General features: G+C 25.2%; 1 protein-coding gene across 11 annotated transcripts in view; it reads right to left on the bottom strand.

The window, feature by feature from the left end:
* Positions 1-7,771: 7,771 nt before the first annotated feature.
* LOC107444585 (cGMP-dependent 3',5'-cyclic phosphodiesterase) overlaps positions 7,772-23,364 on the bottom strand; it is a 51,661-nt gene continuing 36,068 nt past the window's right edge. For 8 of the 11 annotated variants that reach the window (XM_016058761.3, XM_071179703.1, XM_071179701.1 and 5 more), the window contains 16 exons: positions 23,126-23,216; positions 22,969-23,029; positions 20,177-20,258; positions 19,848-19,882; positions 19,655-19,767; positions 17,711-17,785; positions 16,354-16,473; positions 16,183-16,253; positions 15,438-15,563; positions 14,997-15,084; positions 14,047-14,094; positions 12,778-12,852; positions 12,356-12,455; positions 12,149-12,261; positions 11,645-11,790; positions 7,772-9,597 (listed from right to left, as the gene is read on the bottom strand). In XM_016058761.3, the coding sequence (XP_015914247.2) occupies positions 9,423-9,597; positions 11,645-11,790; positions 12,149-12,261; positions 12,356-12,455; positions 12,778-12,852; positions 14,047-14,094; positions 14,997-15,084; positions 15,438-15,563; positions 16,183-16,253; positions 16,354-16,473; positions 17,711-17,785; positions 19,655-19,767; positions 19,848-19,882; positions 20,177-20,258; positions 22,969-23,029; positions 23,126-23,216 (1,519 nt within the window). In that variant the 3' untranslated portion in view covers positions 7,772-9,422. The remainder of the gene's footprint in view (positions 9,598-11,644; positions 11,791-12,148; positions 12,262-12,355; positions 12,456-12,777; positions 12,853-14,046; positions 14,095-14,996; positions 15,085-15,437; positions 15,564-16,182; positions 16,254-16,353; positions 16,474-17,710; positions 17,786-19,654; positions 19,768-19,847; positions 19,883-20,176; positions 20,259-22,968; positions 23,030-23,125; positions 23,217-23,364) is intronic. The other 3 variants (XM_016058762.3, XM_071179702.1, XM_071179705.1) reach the window with 1 other exon arrangement.

Raw genomic sequence — 23,364 nt, forward strand, 5'->3', positions numbered from 1 at the left:
CAAATCTTTCAACAAAAAATAAGTACTTTTTAAGCACAAAAATATTTTTAAGCACTATATACATTACAAAATGACTTTCAAAGACTTCACATGACCATGATAAAATAACTAGTTTCTGATAAAGAATTCTTGATTATATAAGCCATCATAAAAAGATTAAGAGCTTTTTTCAGTTTTTAAAATGAGGGTGGAAAATTAAGCTTGAAATTGCATCTAGCAAAATGCAGCAGAGTTACACACGAGAATGCTAGAATCTCACTGAACGCAGTTCAGTAGACACATATGCAGACTTGTAAGTATTTCATCAAACCTGTAAAATGATTGGCGCTTTCATACGCTATGGACCGACGGTACGCCGAAATGCATTGTATTTGAATGAATTGAGAAAAAGTTGAAAAGAACAGTGTGAAAACCACGGTTTTGTCAATTGGAAATACTTGGCGAAAATCGACATGGTAAAGAAAAAAACTCATTTTCGAAAAGGGAAAATTAAGCACCTTCAAGGGGTTTTAAGAAACGAAATCGAAAATAAGCACCTTTAAGCACTTCTTAAAAACGCCACGCACCATGTATTAAGGTTAAAGCAATTTCGCTCAGAATTAGGGTTCAAAGTTGAAATTTATATATTTTTACAAGTTTAATAATGCGTATATGACTGTGATCACGTTTATATTTTTTTTACTAAACTTGTCATTTCAATCAATTACCTAATTTCCTCGTCTTATATTGCAAGCTAATTTGATCAGAAGGTAAGAAAAATGAGAAGAAAAAAATGCACAGTGCACATAATATAAAAAGTTTCTCCCTGAATAACTTTTGATCTAATGATCTTCATTTTCTAACACACAATCCTTATAGTTTGAGGGAGTGATCTCAAATATGCAAATTAATAGAGCAGACGTTATTTAAAGTTACAAAATCAGACACAAAAACGTACTTTCTTTTAATAAATAAACCATTTTTTTTTTTCGAGCGATTCAGATTTCCGACACCGGAAATATAGAGGGTAGCCGAAATCTGGGAAATATAGTCCCAAATGAAATTCGCTTATGCTAAAATAATTTCAAACAAATATAACTTTTATTAAGTATTTGATATTTTTTATTATTTATTTCAGTCGAAAAAATTTTAAATTGTAATATACATAATTTTTTACACCATACTAAAGAACGTTACTTAAGATAGCATTATATTATATTTGAGAAAAATGGCAAAAAGATCCTAATAAATCTAATTTTAATTATACTACTTTTTGAAAATTCGATTTCTCAGGATCATACTCTCGAGCAATTAAGTACGAGTCCTAGAAAATGAAGATCCGGTCATTAGATTAAAAGTTATTCAAGGTGGTTCATTTTTTATTTTGCGCACTGTACTGGAATGATTATATTTATCGAGAAAACTTTTGTTAGATAATTAAAAAATAATAATTTAGAGCGGCGTCCTTTTTTTCAGTTAAATATTTTGTACGCTTGTTAAATAATGAGCTGATGATTTTAATTCAATTACAAACATGAGCAGTTTTAAAATTCCTTTAATTTTATTTTCTGATTTATGAGGAAAAACAGTATAGCTGTCTAAAATCTCATGTAACATAAATCTATAAATTTTTAATAAGAAAAAAAGAAGCTGAAAGGAAAAAGAAATCCATTTTGATGAAAAGGAACATTTTTATCTTTCCTTTTTCATTAAAAAGAAAATTTTTGTAGTTCAAACTCATAAAAAATTCAGCACCATACTTCTTCTTATCGAACGAAAAAAAAAGTGGATAATGAGTTTTCACGTGCCATTCTAAAACTTGTTGAAAATAGAATAAAACAGTAATAATTTTTTTTGTCGTATTTAATTCATTTTGGACAATTTTAATTAATCTTATTCCGTAACATATTTTCTCAATTTGCAGTTTAGCATATTTCCAAACCAATGTATTTTATAACCATAACTACGAAGTCCTACATAAATATTGATTATAAGCCTTTTACGTGCCAAGAAGACGTTAAGGTTGGCAATAATAAAAATATTTGTTCAAGAAAAATGAAGACGTTATTGAGGAAAATGACAGTCAAAAACATCATAAATCGATTTCGAGTATTTTCGACATTTAAATTAGTGAAAAGAATAACAAGATTTTTTATTTTAAGAAAAAGATGGAAAAGAATGGCAAGATGTTTTCAAGAAAATGAACTTCGGACATAGTTTTAAAGCTTTTTTTTTTTTAATTTCATTTTATTTAATTTTTTGTAAGTAAGGTTTATTTGTTCTTCACGCCAGCAAACTTAAGCTTTTATTAGTAAAATTAAACAAACAAATAAATTTTTAAAAAAAAGATAATCATTAAAAAATGTGTAGAAGAAATTATTTTTATCGAATTTTTCTTTAATTTATTCTATTTACCAGGGTTTTTTATTTTTTATTTATTCTATCTCCAGTTGGATCTGGTTAGTGCAGAAAATTTTCATTTATTGCCCGGCCGAGTATTTTAGTACTTTCTAAAAAAAATTATATCGAAAAATTATTTTACAATATACAATTATAATTCAATATTTCATGCAAATACATTAAAAAAACTGAATTATTTTTAAATATTTTAAACCATATCTTTAAAGTTTTTTTTAAAAAAATTGAACTGATTGGCTTAAGACTTTGCTATGTTGACATCTGCTGAACTTATTTTATATTCTTAAATAAATAATAGCATTTGATTTATTATATTTTTACTACAAGTTTTAAAGTTAATAATTCCTAAGTCTTATTTTTTCTTCTCTTTATGATACTCACGTTTCACATTTCACATTTTGATCTGCTGCACAAAGCCAAAGAAATTCACGTTTCTTTGGCTTTGTGCAGCAAATCAAAATGTAACGCTTTAAACTGCAGTGGTAACAGGGTCGCTTACGTTTCTTAATATCGAGACATTTTGACATCACGATTCATTTGAAATTGATTCCATATTAAAATATGGAACTATGCCTGGGAACTACAATATATTCTAGTCAGGTGTTTGCTAAACTTTGTTTCAGCTATAAAGCTTTCCCGCTAGTCATGATTTAGGGTTAGGGTACAATAGACTTCTGGTCGATGTATCGACCTCTGGTTTGGTCATCCAATCTCTAAGTCTATAGTAAAATAATTGGGTCATATTTTCCGAAAATTCCCATATATGCCAATTAATATTATTTGCAAAATTTTTCTAAAATTACAATACTACTCTTATACGTTTACTCCCAAAATTCAGAACAATCCAACTTATGTATGTACGGAAAATGGCTGAATTTTCACAACGGAACGAAACTAGACGTTACAAAAAAATATGAACATTAAATTTTTCGAAGATAACCCATATCTGTCAGAAAATATTCATCGAACATTTATAAAAATTCATTTTTGCTCCAACTCATTTAAGGCGCTAATTTTTAAAAAGACATATTTGCTCCTAAACACTTAAGAGAAACAAGCTTACATAGATATAAGTGGTATTTTGCGGATTTTTTTTTCTTTTTGAAAAAGTTAGTTAAAACTGATTTCATCTTAAAATGCTATCTTAAAAAATATCCACATGTGTCTAGAAATACGGGTAAATATAAAAAGAAATTAATTCAAAACACAGAAAGTCCAGCATATATATATAGCACAAACATAAAGGTTGACTATTGTTTTGAAATTGCCTAAAATTTTTGAGAAGCGAGATTCATAGGAAGACTCTTTATATAAATAGACCTTTCACTTTTCACATAAATATATCTTTCATATATCTTACATATAAATATAAAGGGAGTCATATTTATAGAAAATTTCAAAAAAGAAAAAAAAAATCATTCTAAATCACACTGATTCCATAACATGTATAATGCTAAATTAAGGATGGATAGTTCGTTAATTTCATAATTTTTTACAGGGAGTCATTTGTTTGAAAGCTGCTCCATATTAAAATACGTTCGTCATATCCAAAAATAATTCATATATATCTAGAAAAAAAATTTGTTCAAAACACGCAATATTCGGAATGTAAATAACGCTAATAAACGGATGAGTAAAGCAAATTTTTTAAAAAAAATTTAAAAGCAGACTACATCTAAATATTCTTCTTCTTCAATGGCATGACAGCCCAAAGTGGGCCCTAGCCATTTTTTTAAAAAACCTTCAAGGCAGCTCTTTTGTTAGCACTTGTTTTATTGGTCTTTCTCAGCAGTCTCTTTTTAGGCAGATGAGGTTGGGTCAGCCTCTAGACCTTATTCCAGAGGTCTTGGCCAAAAATATTTTTTGTGTTGATCGATTTTTGTTCATTCTAATAACATGGCTAACCCCTTTAAAAAAATATATGTTCTCAAAAAATACCCATATATATCTACAAATATATATAGAATTCATATATATATAATTTTTTCAATCTTATGTTTAGTCCAAATCACGAGATACCAAAAGCCTACACTAAACTAAGATATGCATCAACAATTTGGGAATTTTTTTTTAATTCTTTTTTTTGCTAAGCAAGATTTATCTAAAAACAGGTTTTTTAGTAAAATATGGATGAGATATTTTTCAAAAATACCCATATATGACTTGAAATATTTATAGATTTTTTTTTTCTTGAAAAAAAAAAAAAAAAAAAACTTTTAAATCTGGAATATGAGAGTTCTAAAGCTTATAGAGAATTAACATAAGGTACAATTTAAGAATTTTTGATGGTCTTTGCTCAAGGTGATTCATTTTAAACTGGTTTCATGCATGACAGGAAATGTTTATCCAATAACATACCAAATCCAGAACATATATGTAGCTAACATGGAAAAGCTTCATTTATTACAATCATCTCCCCCTTTTTTTTTAAAAAAAAAAAAACTATTTCATGTGAAAGCGGGTTTTAAAAATTGGTGAGTTTGTTTTAAAGTACTCAAAACATGCCCACCTTGATAATTTTTTAAACTTATGAAGTATAGAACTTATCAAGTAAATCTTTCATCATCATTTTCTTGGGATTATTCATTTGAATCGAATACATTATTTTATTCAACTAAAGGTGAATTTTAACTTCTTTACATTAATATTAGTAACTCAAACATAATGTAGAAAAGATGCAAATTAATTTCTAACCTGCCAATTACTTTTAACACAAAATAATTGTGTTTTTCAAGTACAGATTGTGCTTGACTATAGACTTAATGAAAATCAAGGACATAAGTTTTTAAATTTATTCATAAAGATAACAAAACTTTCATAAGCAACATATAACTTTTCCTCTTTTGAATGCATTTGCAGACTTTGAAAAAAACTAAATAAAATAAATATCAATGAACTAAATACACTTTTACAATAAAATTACATTTTTAATTCATTTTTGATAAACAAAACATATTGCCATCAACTTGTAACATTATGCATTCTACAAAAACCACAAATGCAAAAATAAAATGTGTTTGATTTTTAAACAGACAAAATATAAATAGTCAATTAATTGTGGGTTGAAATTAGAAAGTGAAAGATTAATGTAAAAAGAACGCAGAAGAATTATTGCATTTCTATAACAATATAACCTCATAAATATCAGCAAAAACTTAATAGAAATAAAACTAAGAAATATCTATAACACAAAAATAATTAGAAAAATATATACAAAAGAAAATAATTTATGTAAAAATCCAAAAATAAAGAAATAAAATCTATAATTAAACTACAAAACAAGAAAATTTAAATAAATTCCCCAATATTTTCTATAAGCATGCATCGATGTGTTTCAGAAAAAAACATTTATAAAATAAATACTCTTTAAAATTAATTTGAAAACAATCAAGCACCAGAGGAAAAATTAAATCAAATTATAAAAAGATTTGGATATTTTATTAAATTCTAATCAACAAATTTAAGCAGATAATAATATTATGTAAAAGAGCAAATTATAAAAATACCAGCTAAATAATTAGTTTGAAAATAAAAATAAGTTACAGAATTTGGGATTTTAGAATAAAAATTATGAAACAATATTAAAAAAATGTTCAATAAAATAATTTAAACATAAAATTACTAATTTTAATATATTCAAATAGACATACTTGCAAATAAGTATTACAAAAAAGGGTAATAAAAATTTTGTTATATGGCATCAAAGCCTGGGAATCTACAAGTAGGGTCAACTGGATGAAATTACATCCCATTAAGAAATCCATTAAATTAACCTGCTGATGGTTCTGCACATAGAAAGTCGCATTTTAAGCTGCAGTCTTCTCTGCATAGCAAAACCGCTATTATATAACTGCTGACCGATGTCATTAGATAAGAAAATAGTGTATTGAGGAAGATACATTCTCTCGATTTTGACCATTTGATAAACCGCCAGTGGGTTAAAAACTATACTTTGCTTCTAGCTGTTATTAATTTTTTATTTGAAACAATTACAAATAATACTTGTTCAGTCTTATATTGTATACGCTTTAAACTATTAACTACATTGGAAACTTGCATTCTTGAATTTAATATTGTAATTAACTAACATTTTTTTTCATTTATATGAAAATATATAAAAATTGCTTTAATAAATTAAAAAGTTATAAAAAGCAGGAACTCACTTCTCTTATGTGCTAGGTAGAAATAAACTTGATAAACTTTTTATAATTATTTTTTTATTATCATTTTTTTATATTTTAAAATTTGAAGATTGTTAAAAATGCATTTTTTTTTTATAATAAGCTTTATACGTTAATTAAACTTCTGAAATTGCTTGTAAAAATATCATAACCATGCATGCAAAAACCTTTTTCAGAAATACATATATATATATATCTATAGNTTTTTATTATAATTTTTTTATATTTTAAAATTTGAAGATTGTTAAAAATGCATTTTTTTTATAATAAGCTTTATACGTTAATTAAACTTCTGAAATTGCTTGTAAAAATATCATAACCATACATGCAAAAACCTTTTTCAGAAATACATATATATATATCTATAGATAGATAGATAGATATGCATGATTGTGGAAGTAATTTAATGAATATTTCCCCCTGGTTGCACCTTCTGGGAATCTAAGGCCTTGAGGGCCTCATAGTATCATTTACCGGAAAAATTAAAATACTCTATTTAATAATATTATAACTTATAAACTGTTTTAATAGATAGAAGAACACTTATTTAAATAAAAATTATTTAATAGTACAATTCTTAGAGCATTTTAAAAATTTCATCCATGTGAAGGTGGGATAGTAATTGTTCAGATAAGACGAAGGGAAAAGAAAGAGAATAAAGACCACTTTTAAAAACTACATTATATGAAATCTAACATGCCACATAAAAGTGGAATAAGCACAACAAAAATAAATATGGTGTAAAATTTGATCCATTATCTAAATCGACTTTTTTTGTGCATTCAATGTGTAAGTTAGCCCCTTTTAATTAACGCTTTCTAAATGAAACATAAAAGTGAAAAAATGCATAAAATTTTTTAAATAAAAATATTCTATAGCATTGCTTCTAAATGTGAATCATCATCATCATAGTTGGCCAGACAACCCAATGTGAGCTAATGCGTTCCTTCTAAATGTGAATATAACATCAAAATAATGAAAGAATAATTTCTAAGATTCATAATTCCTTTTGCTTTTGAGTCCAACGACACAAATTTAAATAAAATTAAGAAATTGGAAAATTAAGAATCTTGGTAATTTAATAAAAAATAATAAATACTGTTTCTTTTTCTTTAACCTTTAAAGAAAAATAGCAGTTAAATTTTTAAAATATACTACAGTTTTCAAATGAAATTTTTTCTACATTTTAAAAAAGGATTTAAATAAGATTTATTTTGTTACTTATGATGCATTACAAGAAACTTATAGCATAAAAAATCCTTCCAATATTAGAAAACTAAATTTGTGTAAAAGATAACTTTCAATGATTTCCCTGCTAATCAGAGTTTGAATAAAATGTACAAAAACGCCAGAAAATACACTTAATAAAATAAGGAGACGGGGAAACTCTAAAAAGCAAAGAAATAAGACGCATGCAACATTTGCTTACAAACTCAAATAAGTAATGAGACTTTATATTAAATGAACATATATAAATTAAATAATTCATAAGTATTTTATTAAATTACTTAATACATAAACCTCTCTTTATCCCTGAGATAAACTCTTATTTCTCTCAATCATATTTCTTATGTCTGGAATGAAATATGAAACAGATGTATGAATATTTTGTTTAAAAACATTCATGATTACAAACGGAAACAACATTTAAAATTAGAAACATTACATAACACTTTGCATAACAGAGTAAAATTTTTTACTTAAATCCCTATAAACTAAGTAGCATAAATCTAGAATATTACATTTGTTTTATGCTTCCAATATTTGTACAAAAAAAATTCTCAGCTGCACTTTGTGTTCAAAAAAATAACATTAACAAAACTGGTTAGTGTAGCATAAAGCAACCAAGTTTCATAACGAACTCAGTTTCAGACTTGACAACTAGAGCCTAATAAAACACAGAAAAATTATTTACAATATGGTTTATCAATATTTGTTTCAATTTCAATTCTTTCAACAATATAGAATTTAACAATAAAAACCACAGCACAATATTGAGTTACTTATTGTTTCTCTAGTTATCTAGAGGTACTACACAATTTTTGTATAAAAATTTGCTTTAGTAATTGATTAAAATTATCCAAAATCTATATAAAAAAGAAAACACCAATTTTTAGCATTTTTAATGAAGGGTAAATAAAAATGAAAAAATAAAGCAAATTGTGAAAATTATCCAAAGTATTTTTAATTCATAATAATGTTCATATATTACACTAAAAAAAGTTAATTGTATAGTAAAAAAAAATTCAAAAAACAGTTAATTTTATGCAATCCTACATTTTCAAAATATGGTGAATAACGTGTATTTTACAATGAAAACGATATTAGATAACTTAAAAAATTTAACAGCAACTACTTGATTTTTTTAAATTTGTATTTTAACATTAAAAGAAATTATGCATAGATATTTAAATTAATGCCTTCATTTGTATTAAAAAACTTTAAGAGTTAAAAACACTCAATAGTTTTTCTCAGAATAAAAGCAACTTCATATTAATGATTACATGATGCAAAAATTCAATCCGATGAAAACAATATATTTAATAATTATCAAGAATAAATAAATAATTTAAAATTATATCACAGCAGTTTATAGTATTGAAAAGATACTACTTTGTTCTAGCAATTCTACAGAAATTCAACAATTTCTAAGGCACATTTTTCACTTAAACATATACTTTGTTTAGTACATGAAAAACTTTTAAACTAACTATAAAAGAATTAAACAATCATAAATTTGACTTTTGCTTTCACTTAAAAGCACTTTATCTGTAATTCATGAAGGCGTGTATTATTAAAAAAGAAATACTAATGTTTATATAAGGAACATTGTCAACAATGATGTTAAAGAGCACAAGCAGCTGCATCAACTCTAGGATCCTCAAGAAAATCGAGTGGTGACTTATTGCTTCCTGATAAATTTTCTGTAAAAACAATATCAACTTTCTCCCACTGCCTTTGATGCAACAAAATAACATCAACAAGTTGTTTTAAATCAGGAAAAAATCCAGAGAGAAGTCTATATGAAAATATAACAGAAACAAAATGAAATATTTACAAACAAACAAAAAAATTACAAAGTAAATAAATATTATAAATAAAATAAAGCCACAAGTAATAAAACAAGCTTTTCTACAAATCAATAAATAAAATTAAAATTACATGTGCAACGCGCAAAAAAATTAACCGCCCGGAATAATGTTTTTATAATGATTGGATCCTCTCATACTAGGACTCAATCTTAACAATTTGAGGAGGTGACCTCAAATGTGCTGAGTAGTTATATGATATTTTAAGTTATAAAATCAGACACAAAAACATACTTTCACTGAATAAACTTCAATTTTTGTTTCTTAATTATGGTTTTTGACCCCCAAAATATAAGGGGTAGCTACAATATAGGAAATATGGTCGTATTAGTTTGGTCAGGAGAGCAGTTCAAAGTTTGGACCCCTTAATGTTAATTTTACCTCTTGATTGCTTTGCCATATTTTTTAAGGGAAATGAAACATTTTTCATACAATTAAAAAATTCAATTATCCGAAAGATAATTTCACACAAAAAGTAATTCCTAATAATTATTTGTTATTTTTTTTTTAAATTTTACTTAAGCATAGTCGGAACAATTTTGAATTGTAAGGTTTACAAATTTTTACATCATTTTAAAGAATGTAATTTTATATGACAAAATACAAAATTTGAACAAAATTGATTGAATAGTTCCTGGGAAACTGAATTTTAAAAAAGTGAGAAATTTAAAATTAGATTTCGCAGGAACTAGTCAACCGACCGATTTTGTACAAATTTTGTTTGTATCATATAAAATTACATTCTTTAAAATAATGTAAAAATGAGTATACTATTCAATTTTTATATTATTGTAGTCTGGAAAAGTTTTCTGATTATCAGTAAATAAAATTATAAAAAATATTAAATAGCTTTAAAAATTCTTTTTTGTGTAGAAATTATAATTGTGTGAAAAATTTTCCATTTTGTTTAACAAGTTCTGGCGATATAGCGAAATACGTAAAAAGTATCGTACGATTCTTAAATTACAAGAGAAGCAGTAATTTTTCAAGTTTAATGAGGTAATTTGTGGTAAATTTTAAGTAACTATGAAGGCTTAGAAACTTTTGTTTACATGAGGGAATGAAATACACATTATAATTAAAAACATTATTTAAGAAACATGCAGTTTTGTTAATTTAAACACATTTAATAAGCTTTCTTTGTAACAACTAAAATACCCCAAGCAGCATAATTTTTTTTTTTCAGATAAAAAAAATAATGTAGTGTAATAAAATATCCATTTGCATCATAGATCAAAAATCAACAAATTGAAATGTAGAAAAATTAGGAATAATTTAAACATTCGTCAACTAAATATTTCTTTCTATAAACTTATGTGGTACTTAAATCAAACAGTATTTCAGAGTTTCCATTGGCAACAGCTTTTAACTTTTTTGAGACTAACCACAAAGCACATACTTGCAAGCAGCAGTGTGAATGGAGAGACACAATTTGGTTGTTTACGCATGTTCAATTACTTGAATAAAATTTCTGCAGTTTGCTTTTTTGGGGGGAAAGGTATATTGATATCCAGGTTTCTCATTAAATGAAACTATTCAATTTGTTAACAATAAAAACATTTTAACATGCAGTGCTATGAAGCAATATGTTCATACTTTATGCTTCAATTTGTTTTAAGTAAAATCAATAAGAATTATTTTACTTATCTAAAAGGGCACAGTTTGTGCTAAACATTTTTCTGGGAGCAGCTCAAGCCATGCATAACAACAAAACTTAAAGATAGTTATAGTGAAGTAAATATATATTATATGTATATAATCTTAAACTAGTTATTGTAGCAATTGAAAATTTTAAAGAAAACTATTAATTTTACATAATTTTACTTATACTACACAAAAAAAGAAGAAAAAAAATTGATATACAAAAAATAAAGGGAAAAATTATAATAAACAGTGTTTCAATTCTTTCTTAAACAAAGAAGGCTTCTTTTTCGTTAAACTCTTCAATAAATTAACTACAGGTTTCTAAACACTCACTTATAAACGGGCAGGACAACTTGTTCTAAGAAGCTTATCTGTAGCATTGGTATTTGAGCTCTCTCTCTATCCATCATTTCATTTGGTTTCACACCCATTGCTTTCTCTAAATCTCCTTGTGAGAAGAATTCTCTGTATATAAGTTTCTAACATAATAAGAAAGAGATTCATTGGCATCATTTCATAAAGTTTTAGAGTTTAATTAACTACTGCAAGATTTTTAATCTTAAAAAATCATAACATTTTAATATGCAAATATTAACCTAAATATGTTAAAAATCAGATAATTAGTTAGTATGATATGAAAGAAACAAAAATAATGACAGTTTGAGGCATTAAATTTAATTTTTTTTTTTTAACATATGATTTAAAATTAAAAATATCATCTAAAATGTATATTTAAATGTTATTATTGTTTCAATAAGTTTTATCATTGCCAAGTTTCTAATTTTAATAACTTATAAGACACATAATAATTTAATTAAATTAAAGCATAATACTAACAGCAATTTCCTTCGTATTTATCCAGTCTTTTGTTTGGTCTGATAAATCACAGGATGTGACCATTAAGCATAAGAGTATTCGATGATGCTCAGGGTTTGAAGCATCATAACCATCTAAAATAAAATAAAGATTAAAAAGTGTTTTCTAAATTTAAAAATATGTAACTTAACTAGTTCAGCTATTAATAAGTTAAAAAGAAAATGATACCTTCAAGAACTTTCTTTATGCCCTTTATTATTCGGAAATGATGAGCTAAATCAGTAGCTAGGATAATTTCCCTCACAAAATCTAAACATTTCTTGTAATCCTAAGAACAAAATTGAAAAAAGAAAATCTATACTAAATAATGAAGGTGTATAAAAAATTAAATCATTAATGCATGTTCGTATGAATTTCCTTTTTTATAAAAAGTCATGCAGCTTTGTAAATATAAACATGAGTAATATGAGTGAAAATTTATATAGCCTAATATGCCCTTATCATGTAAATAAGTATACTACAAATATACACAGCCAAACAAAATTATAAAAACATGTCTAACAATACATAAGTATGTGAATTACTTAGCAGTTACAAAAACTATAAAATGTGTTATAGTTATTAAGTTAAAAGATTTTAAAGAAACAAACCTCTTCAGATAGATTTTCAAATATGTTACAACCATCAGCATGTAAAATTGCCATTGTTTGAGCAAAGTGATGTCTCTATAAGAATAATAATACAACAAACTAAATAGATTGAAGTAATATATTAAATATGTTTCACCAAAATATAATAAAAAAGTTTAAATTATATTTTAGCTAAAATTTAAAAGAAAAAGAACTAAGTAATTTTAAAACAAATTAATCCACAATGTATTACATCCTGGTGTGTAATACATCTCACACCTATAAAAAAGTGGAATATTAGTAATTTGTAAAATTGAATTTTCCTATGGCCTTTAGTATTAGACTTTTAGAACAAGATTGCACTTAAATGTGTAATTTAATATTTTGTTAAAATTGAAGTGACACAAACCCACTCGTCTTTTTATATAAGTCCTTTTTTTAATGAAATTTGTAATGAGAAATTTTCTTCTTATGGGAGACAATGTTGGTATTTATGCACTCAAATTTATTACAGTTTTAAAGAAATCTTTTTTAAAAATCTTTTTTCGAGAAAATAGTTCGACAGCCAGAATAGAACATAGGTGGCGAATGGTAATTTTTTACTGCCCTGAATGTTGCGACAATAAATTCTCAATCTAGATTTTAACCCTTGATGCATAATTTATTATTCATTATTTTCATTTTCACTCATTATTATTATACATTAATTTAGGACAAAATAAATTAAAAATATTATATTTAACATTTTAATAATTTATAGTTAAGAAATACAGCATGAGACACAGGTGTCGCTTTCTGCAGTAATTTTAACATCTCCCAGACATGACTCTCTTTCAAATAATAATTTTTCAACTCTACACTCCTTTGCACTTATTTAGATCTATGAAAAACAGTAATTCATCACTGAAATTTCTGTAAATTACAAAATAAATTATTGATAAATATTTGAATATAAATTAAAAATAAATTTTTACATAATCTTATGGTTCAATGTTAATCTCAGTTTTTGTGTTGAATTATATACATTACAATATTTTGGTATTAGATTACATACATTGAACCTTCTTTAATGTATATGGATCAGACAATTTTGAAAAAAAAAACTAAAATACTGATTAAAAGAATCTGAAGAAAACAGCTTATGAATTCAATAAAATAGAAAAGGTACAAGTACAATTATAGATACAAATAAATCAATAAAATACAATTAGATTCATATTTTTTTTAATAAGATCATACTTTAAAAAAATGTATTAAATTAACGGCATTAAATTAAAAGTTTAATCGTACCTCTAATACAGATCCTTCAGAACTATATAGAGCAGCCAAGACCGACTTCTAAAATAATAAGAATTCATTTTTGAAACAAACATTTTATTTCTATAATTTAACAGCAATTAAATTAATTGAGCTTTTTTAGTAATAATTTTCATTTATAAACTTTATTCAGACAGTAGCAATCAGATAAAGCATATAAAGAAAAAAAATTTGATACATATTAAATATTGGATTGGAGCTTTGTTGAGGTATGTTGTTATATGCAATTATATGCTTTGTTTATATGCAATTTTATTTTCAATCTTTTTATAAGTAAAATTATTTTTTTTATTAATTTAATATGAGTAAATAATAGAAACTATAAGAAGTAAAGAAAATGTTCTTGCAAACAAGGTAACATTAAATAGAGACACATTATTCAACTGGAGTTTTGACATTCTCAATTTTACTCCTTCAAAATGCTTACTTCTTTTCATATAACTTTTGCTCAGGCTAATTCCATTCACTCTCTAATCAAAAAACTGTGGCATGAAAAGTCATTTTTCGCTTATCTAATTCTAGATCTGCTTTGGTGTAAAAAAAATCTGAGAGGTTTTTCGATGTGCAGGACAATTTCTAATTAGAAAATGAAGCGACATTTTTTATGTGCATAACCATTTGAGAGGGTAAAACAAAAATGACCATGTAGAACCAAACGTAAGGATAATGAATCTTTCTTATCTAAGCAAAAATTTATTTAAATAATGGTTTAATATATACAGAATATTTGGAATCATACTTGTTCTCGTAAACTTGTATAAAAAATAATGTACAGTTATAACTTAGTAAAAGATATTTTAAATATAGCACTATAAATTAAATTTTTCAATTTAAAGAAACAAAACTAGTAAAAATAAACACTTTTATAAAAGTGTATTAGCATCAGTACAAGATTAACTTTAACAAGTTTATCAAATACATACAGATGTAACTTGAAAAGAGCTTGTAGTTCCTCGATGATCCAAATCATGACAAAGGCAGGCTACATAAAGAGCAAGTCCTTCCAGGGGACTGTAATTAAAGAATATAATGTATATGAGAGCAGTAATATGAATAACATTAATCAAAAATAGAGAAGCAATAAGAAACATGAGAAAATATTTACAATAAGAAGAAGATATACTTTAAAATATTTTATAGATATTGAAGTAAATACTAAACAAATGCGTATCATTAGCACACATAATACACAATACACGATAGATATGCTTTAAATACTTTATGCCAACACTGAGTTCTTTAATTAACTATTTTTGTGTAAAAAATATATTAAAAAAACTCTTAACTAAATACTAAACAAATGCATTTGATTGTTATTTTTTTTAATTGATATCTAAGACCAAATAAGCAAACTGCCTCTGTACCTGATTTGATTGCCCATTAATTTCAAATTCTTCAACAACAAATAGGAAAAGTGAGCCACAGAAAATCCATGCTTCCAATTATGATAAGGTGGGTCTCTGTATCCTTGCTTAACAGTAACAATGAACCTAAAGAATTAATACATTTTCAGAGAAATTAAAGTAGTCATGAATCATTTATTCATTCATCATATTTTTAAAAGAATGGAAGAAGGAAGAGTTTCTTTAATTTACTACTAATTCAAAAACTGAAACAAAAGTTTTAGAAAAACATTGGAATAAATTTGTGGTTGAAAATAACATGAACAGTGTATCAACTGAATGTTTGACATAAATTTACCAAATAAAGATTAACAACATATAAAATTAACTAGCCTCTTTTTGTAATTTTTAAAGTTATACTAATATTGCTTTGTAAAACCCTACAAACAAATGCAATGGTAATTTGCCAACAGATGACTTTAGAATGGAGCAATGCAATAAGCTGTGTGCTCAGAATAGCTGAATTTGGAGAAAAAAATCTTTAAATATATTAAAAAGGCTTCCAATGAAAATTAATTTTCTAATTTTAAGCTTGAATGGATAAAAGTTTTGTTGCTACTATTGTGAAGTAAAACCAGTTTTTAAAGAGCAAATACCTTTCAGTTTAACAAAGTTCATAGCTTAATCAGAAAGCATAAATAAAATAAGTAATAAAAAAATTATAACATCAATAAAACGACTCATTTTTAAAACTAATTGTTTATACCTAATTAATGTAGTCTTCCTCAGCCTCCAAAATTTTGAGAATTCAAGGTCTGCAAACATTCCAAGTGTTGCCTGTTATTAAAACATTAAAAATTATTCTTAAGAGTAAATAAAATTGAATGCTAGAAAAAAAACTGCAACATGTAAATAGAAAAAAAACACTATTTATTACATTAGCTGCTTCAGAATCTGTAAGAAGTCTAGGAATATATGAAAACTTCTGAAACTCTTCATTAATAAAATTTCTTTCAGCCATTTCACTAGTTATTTTTAGAATGTCTTCTTCAGTAACCTGAAAATGAAAATTTAAAAACATACATTTTAGTCAGCAAAGTATACCACAATTTTTACATTTTGTTTAAATTATGTATTAATAAACCAAGGCCAATATAAATTTTTTTCTGCAGAATTAACTTTTTGATTGCCAAACCTGTCTAAAATCAGTTTGGGGTAGCAGGGTATGTCTGTTATCTATATTATTTTTCTAAATTCTTGTTGTATAATAACTAATATTATACAGAATTCAAAGGTTTATTATTAGTACAAGCATGTTTCAAAACTTAATACTATAATAAAATTTATAATTAATACATATATCTGTATAAAAATAAAAACACTAAATTGAGAGTTAAGTTTCAAAATAATATTAATAAAAATGGAAATTGAGTAATGCTCTTTAAATTTTATTTCAACAACAGTTTTTGTACAACCTTTAGACTGCAGCCTATTTGAAGAAAAAAAACTAAACTGCGATATCACATTAAATGTTAGTTATCTATAAAAATCTTTAACTATAAACATAAAAGCTATATTTCTATATAATAATAAACTATTCACTTTTACTATTTTCTGAGAGTTTATTTTTCCTTTAACTACATTTTTTCTAAATATTAAATTTTTATTTAGTTAAAATAAAAATATATATTTAATAGGAAAGAGGCAAATGGAGGAGTAAGCTTCTTATAAGCAACAACCAAATGCATGACAATCAAAGGTTTTAAAAATAATTTTGTAATTAAATATTTTAATTTCCTTAATACTTACATTTTGAGACAGTTTTAAAGCATTAAAATTTAAACAAACGTTTTTATCTTTAAGATTAAGTAGGTAAATTATTAATTCATTTCTAAATTACATATTAAAATGCATGCATATAAATATGAGGAAAAAAAAGTACATACTTTATAAAATAGCAAATGAGCAAATTATAAAATGTACATTTGCAATTAAAACAAATATAATTTAGCTTTTTTTTGTGTGCGTGTTAACAAGTTTTGGCGAATTTTGAACTAAAAAAGACTTTTCAATGATATAATCATTCACATGTTCACATGAAAAAAATAACTTATTAACAACACATATGCTCTAAAAGATTAAATTTAAAAAGCAATAATTGAGCTTTCTTCTTAAGTGCACTGAATTAACACTATTTACCTAAACAGAACAAATATACCTCATAAATATAAGAAAAAATATGGAAACATAGTAAATATAAGATCTGTCAATATAGATAGATTTTAATTACTTACTTTAGCTTGCATTATTAAACCATTTGATAATCTGCTTCTTGATTGTGCATCCCTAACTTTCTTCCACATAAGAGACTAGAGTAAAATACATAGGTAAATAACAATAATAAATCATTACTCATATGGCTTTATAAATTTAGTTGAAATAAAAATAAAAATTTGTAACAAGAGCAAAGAGTGGTCCTGAAGAAAAATTTCATTTCTCAAAAATTTACTATGTTTGATTTTAAACATCTTACAAGACTGAAACAATATCAAAATACATTAATGACAAAAATTATAAACTTCATGAAAGTAAATGTTTCAAAGTTTATAAAAAAAAATTATTAACAATTAACTGATGTTACTTTCATTATCATTTAAAATTTGGTTTACGCAGATTATAAGACGTCTCTGTAAAAACTATAATTTAGATGTACACTTTTAATATAAAAATGCATAACAATTTATGTCATCAGCTATTTTAATTACGTGCAATGGCAGCAAGATTTGATACTCTAACGAACATTCATGACAGAATTTGAATCCCTTATTTTTTAAATAAATAAGTAACATCATATGTCAACTTGCTTTTCTATTATTTAATAGTTTCAATTAACATAAAAAATACTTAATTACATGACTTCTCTGTCAAGACTATAATTTAGATATATGCTTATAACATAAAAATGTACAAAAATTAATGTCATCAGCTACTTTAATTATGAGTAATGGTGTCAATATTTGATACTCTAACACACTTGACAGAATTTGAATACCTTATTTTTAAAATAAATAAGTAACATTAAATGTCATCCTGCTTTTCTATTACTTAATAATTTTAATTAACAAAAAAATACTTAATTTTTAAAAATAAAGGTTTTAACTTAAACATCTGCCACCCTTCTGAAATGAACAAACAATCTGAAAAAGTACCATTCCAAAAGATTAAAACAATCATTTAAAAAATAAAGTAAAACTTCATTAACTCCCTGCAGTGACAGAATACAAAGATCTATCAAATTATCAAAAAGCCAATTAATAAAGATTGAACCAGTCAAGTTTTGAAAAACAGTGAATATCTTTTAGATATAGCCTTTCTAAAAATATTTCTCTTACTTTATTAACACTTTTAAAATAAAGAAAGAAAATTACATTTTAAATCTAAAATAATTTCACTTTTAGTAAATACTTTAACTAAGAGATCTCTTTTTATCTAGGAGATTTATCAGAGCACAAACCTCTTCATCTACCACACATTATCACTGTGACTTCATTATATCAGTTAATTAAATTTAATGAAATAGAAAATTATGAAATAACTATTTTAGTATTTTCATTTGCATTGGCAACTTTAGACAAATGATTCACAAATCTTTCAACTTTTCAAGCCTGATTTTTTCAAAAGAATGCAAAATAACAAAAAACAGTGCTAAAATTTCTGTCCAAAATTGAAATGTTTTAGTGTCACTGAATTTTATGGCTTAGTTGCCCTCACCCTCTTATTCCCAGGGGTGGTTGTTTCCTACGTGACTTTGCTGCACACCACTGGGTGAGATTTTAAAAATTCTACAACCAACAAAAAATATCAAGTTAAATACAATCAGGTTCAGATTTTACAGAGATTAATCTCCAATTAAATAAAATTTAACAGTGACTCTAAAATGTTTAAATTTTCCTTATAAAAAAACAACAGATTTCTCTTATATCCAAATCAAAAGGTATGAAATGTTGAGCAAACAGTAATAGTAACTTTTTAAGAAAAATTAAGTAAAACTAAGCAAATGAAAACAACAGCCTCTTTTATCTGCTAATCTCAACCAAATTAGGAAAAAATTTTAACAAAAATTTAAAAAAAACAATTCTTGTAAAACTAAAAAAAATAATTATTGATAATTATTTGACTATTCCAACCATGCATTAAAAATCATATGAGAAAGTTCAAAAAAAAATTTTTTAACTTACATGCATTATACAAATGGCACAATACACAGAAAATGTACTAGCAATTTCTTCATCAAATTGTGTAAAATGGTTGCCATTAATTTTATTGCATAATTCAGCTACACCAATAACTCCTGATAAATAATATAATGAAAATTAGTTTTTAAAAAAAATGTGTTTGTGTCATGCAATAAAAAATATATATTGAACTTACCACTGTCGTCTTTGATAGGAAAACATAAGATATTTCTAAAAACATAAAATAATATTAATCAATAAAACAAAAGTAAATAAATATCCCAAGATAGAATTTAAGAGCATGTTATAATTAATATATTCATTTATACAAAAAAATATCTTTATTTTTTTATTTCAATATAAATAAAATCTTTAAACAGAATTTAAAAGATATAGGTAATATTAAAAAAAAAACAATTAATTAATAAAAAAGTTGAGAAAAATTTTGCACAATGATAGTAAATCTAAGCAAATAAAAATTCTTTCTGGGATTTTCAGAAAAAAATAATTTAGACTATATATTACCTAGTTTTAAATCCAGTTAAGTCATCCATTTTGCGATAAAACAGTGGATGTTGATATGCATCGCCAATATTCAAGATTTCCCCTAGAGCATTAATAAAATACAATGGTAAACATGTTTACATGAAGGAAAATAAACATTAATATTTTAGTGTTGCAACATGAAAAATAGGTACAAAAATTTCTTAAAAAATAAGAAAAAAGTGGGGAAAAAGTGCTGAAAAGACTCTTTCACTTGAAGCAAATTTATTAAGTAATAATACTTTTATTTTAATACTATCTTTTAAGAAAGGAACCATAAAACTTAAATAACAAACATAAAGATAACAAGTAATTTTGGGGTTGAAGTTTTTAAACTTAAAAAACTTAACTAAATAATTTTAGAAAATTGCTTGAGAGATATATTTACTCTGCTTGAAATTTAACTACCAAAATGTAATTTTTGAAACTTTAAAATTTTTATAAATGTTTTGGTATAGCTTATTCAATTATTTTAGAAATAAACAAGCAAAACATAATATCATACAATGAAACTTTTAGAGAGCAACGACCCTCCATTCTGTAAAAATTTGTTAAGAATACTGGACACTCAAAAAAATTTTTAACACTTAGGTTGCAAAAATACTTTAAGTAAAAATATATAGAAACTAATTACATTTTCCATTTATAAAGAACATTAAAAACAACTGTTTGTTCTGTTTATATTAAATACTGGATACATTAAAAATAGTACTGTATATATATTTGAAATTAAGAACCCACCTGGAGTCTTATCTTTTACAACCTATTCCATCTTTTAAAATTTTATTGATTTGAATTTTCTCTAAACCAAATTTTCCAAACAACTTTTTTCTTATTTCATTTATTTCAATGTGCACCTTTTACATTTAAACCATTTATTTCTTAGGCATGTTTAGGAGTGGTTAGAATAGAAAATTATTTTAAATATTTTAAAAGTTAGTTACAAAAAATGTACTTCTTTTTCAAAAAGAAAATGCCAATTAGGTGAGGTTTTTTGATCTAGATAAAACTTATCAAAAACCATAAATAATTTTCAATCTTTGCAAATCTTTATGTAATATTGCATTAACATTTTTAATATTAAATAATTAGATCACAAATGCTTTTCATTTTCACAAAACTTTGGATTTTCTTCATTTCGATGTTTTGCACCATTTTCAGCATTATCATAGAGAGTGTCGGACAAAGATAGGCTAAACTTGCTTGAAAGGCTAAACTTGCTTGAAAGGCTAAACTTGATCTAACAGTCATGAATAATTGTTGCAATCTCACAGCAGTTATGAAAACAGCATATTATTTAAGAATAAGTGGTATTTCTTGTGACGTCAGAGCTAATGAAAATCAGCCTTAAAGTTCTACTTTACAAGAATCGCAACTGAATCTTTGAATTGTACATTTTTTCATCTTGTCATTCTCCTACTTTATCTTTGAGAAATTCACACCGAAAATGATAATGTTTGAAAAATTATTTGCACTTATTGCAGTTTTGTTTATCTTAATGCTAAAAAAAGAAAATTTTCCATCAAAAATCTGTTTATTGGTTGTTTGCAGAGATTTGTCTGATCTCTTCTTGAAGATGTTTCAATATTAAAATAATGAATTGATAAATAAGTGCCTTTAAAAACTGGGCGTTGGTAAATAGATAAGCTCAATAACGATAGAAAATCCGTTGAATTCTCACAGAAGTTATACTGTATACCATTCATTATAAAAAGATATAATTAATACATAAATAATTATAACTCTTAGAAAATCCTACAATTTATCTTAGGATAATGAAATATCAATATCAAAGATTGAAACAGGATTAGATTATGAAAAAATTAAAAGTAATAATTTAATTGTGAAATATTTAAGTGGCAAATGCGAACACAATGACCTCAATAAAATTTTATTTTATAAATGGCGTGGAACAGCCAACCCAATTCTAAGTTTAAGGCTACCAATGTTCAACTCTGTAGGTTTGTAATCTAAACACAACCCAGAAGACAAGGGAACTCCTGGATCACGCATTGGTACAAAATAGCCTTATTATTGGTACAAATAGGTGGACATTCTGATGGAACTAACCTGCATTTGAATTACATGTAGAGGAAAACTACAAAAACCACCCTCACAGATAATCCGATGACAAGGGTATTTTTACCCATGATCCATCTATCACTGAGGATATTTTATCCTTAGTGAAATTTATAATTTTATTTAACAAAAATCAGAGACTGATCCTCCAGTAAGTTAACAAGAAAATTTCAAATTGCGAGAAACTGGGCTAAATTTTTTTTCCAATCAATAGATTTAAAGTTCCATTTTAATTGTTTTTATATGTGTCAAAAAGTGCGAAATAGAAAATTTTAAGAACTATGCTTATTTTTATACATAAAATTTTTTCCTAATCTAGTAAAACTCTTAATATAAATGCCTTCAATTACATTGACCATTTATTATTTTTCAATGGCAGTAAACTCAATTAGACTCTAAATTTAGGTGACAAAACTTCACAAAAATAAAATAGTTTTTAATTTATTGGTTAGTTGCTTCATAAAATCTATATTGTCAGCACCTAACTTCAACCTTAACCTGTTAGAAGTTTGTAAATTTTATCTGACAATTTGCATACATTTTGATAAGCAGATAATAGAAAATTTTTGACATTTTGCAGTTTAAAAAAAAAATGAAAATTTTAAATGCATAACAAAGATAAAACAAATATAAAGACAAATGTAAATGGATTGATACAAAAAAAATCATCAAACTAACACCATACAATTACATACCACTCATTGCAACATGACCAGCAATTCCTTCATGAGCAGGCATGCAAATATCTTTTGGATTCTAGAAAGGAAGAAAAATATTTTCCTTTAAAACAGTCAAAAAAATTTTAAAATTAAATGTGCCAAATAATTTGATCAATAATAGCAGTTCTCCTACCCATACTTGGTTAGGATCTTCCGCATCATTTCCATCAAACACTTTTGCAACTAATTCATTTTCTTCTTTATCAAGAAGAAACAAAGAACATCTACACCAAAATGAAAATAAAAAATTAAAACAACAGTAAATCAGTAAGAAATATTTTACATAAATAGATAACATTTAAAAACACAAACAAAATTTTCTTGAATATTCTAATCATTCTTGCAATAATTTATCCTATTTGTAATGTTACA

The sequence above is a fragment of the Parasteatoda tepidariorum genome, chromosome 4 (assembly GCF_043381705.1).
Source record: "Parasteatoda tepidariorum isolate YZ-2023 chromosome 4, CAS_Ptep_4.0, whole genome shotgun sequence".
NCBI classification, from domain to species: Eukaryota; Metazoa; Arthropoda; class Arachnida; order Araneae; family Theridiidae; genus Parasteatoda; species Parasteatoda tepidariorum.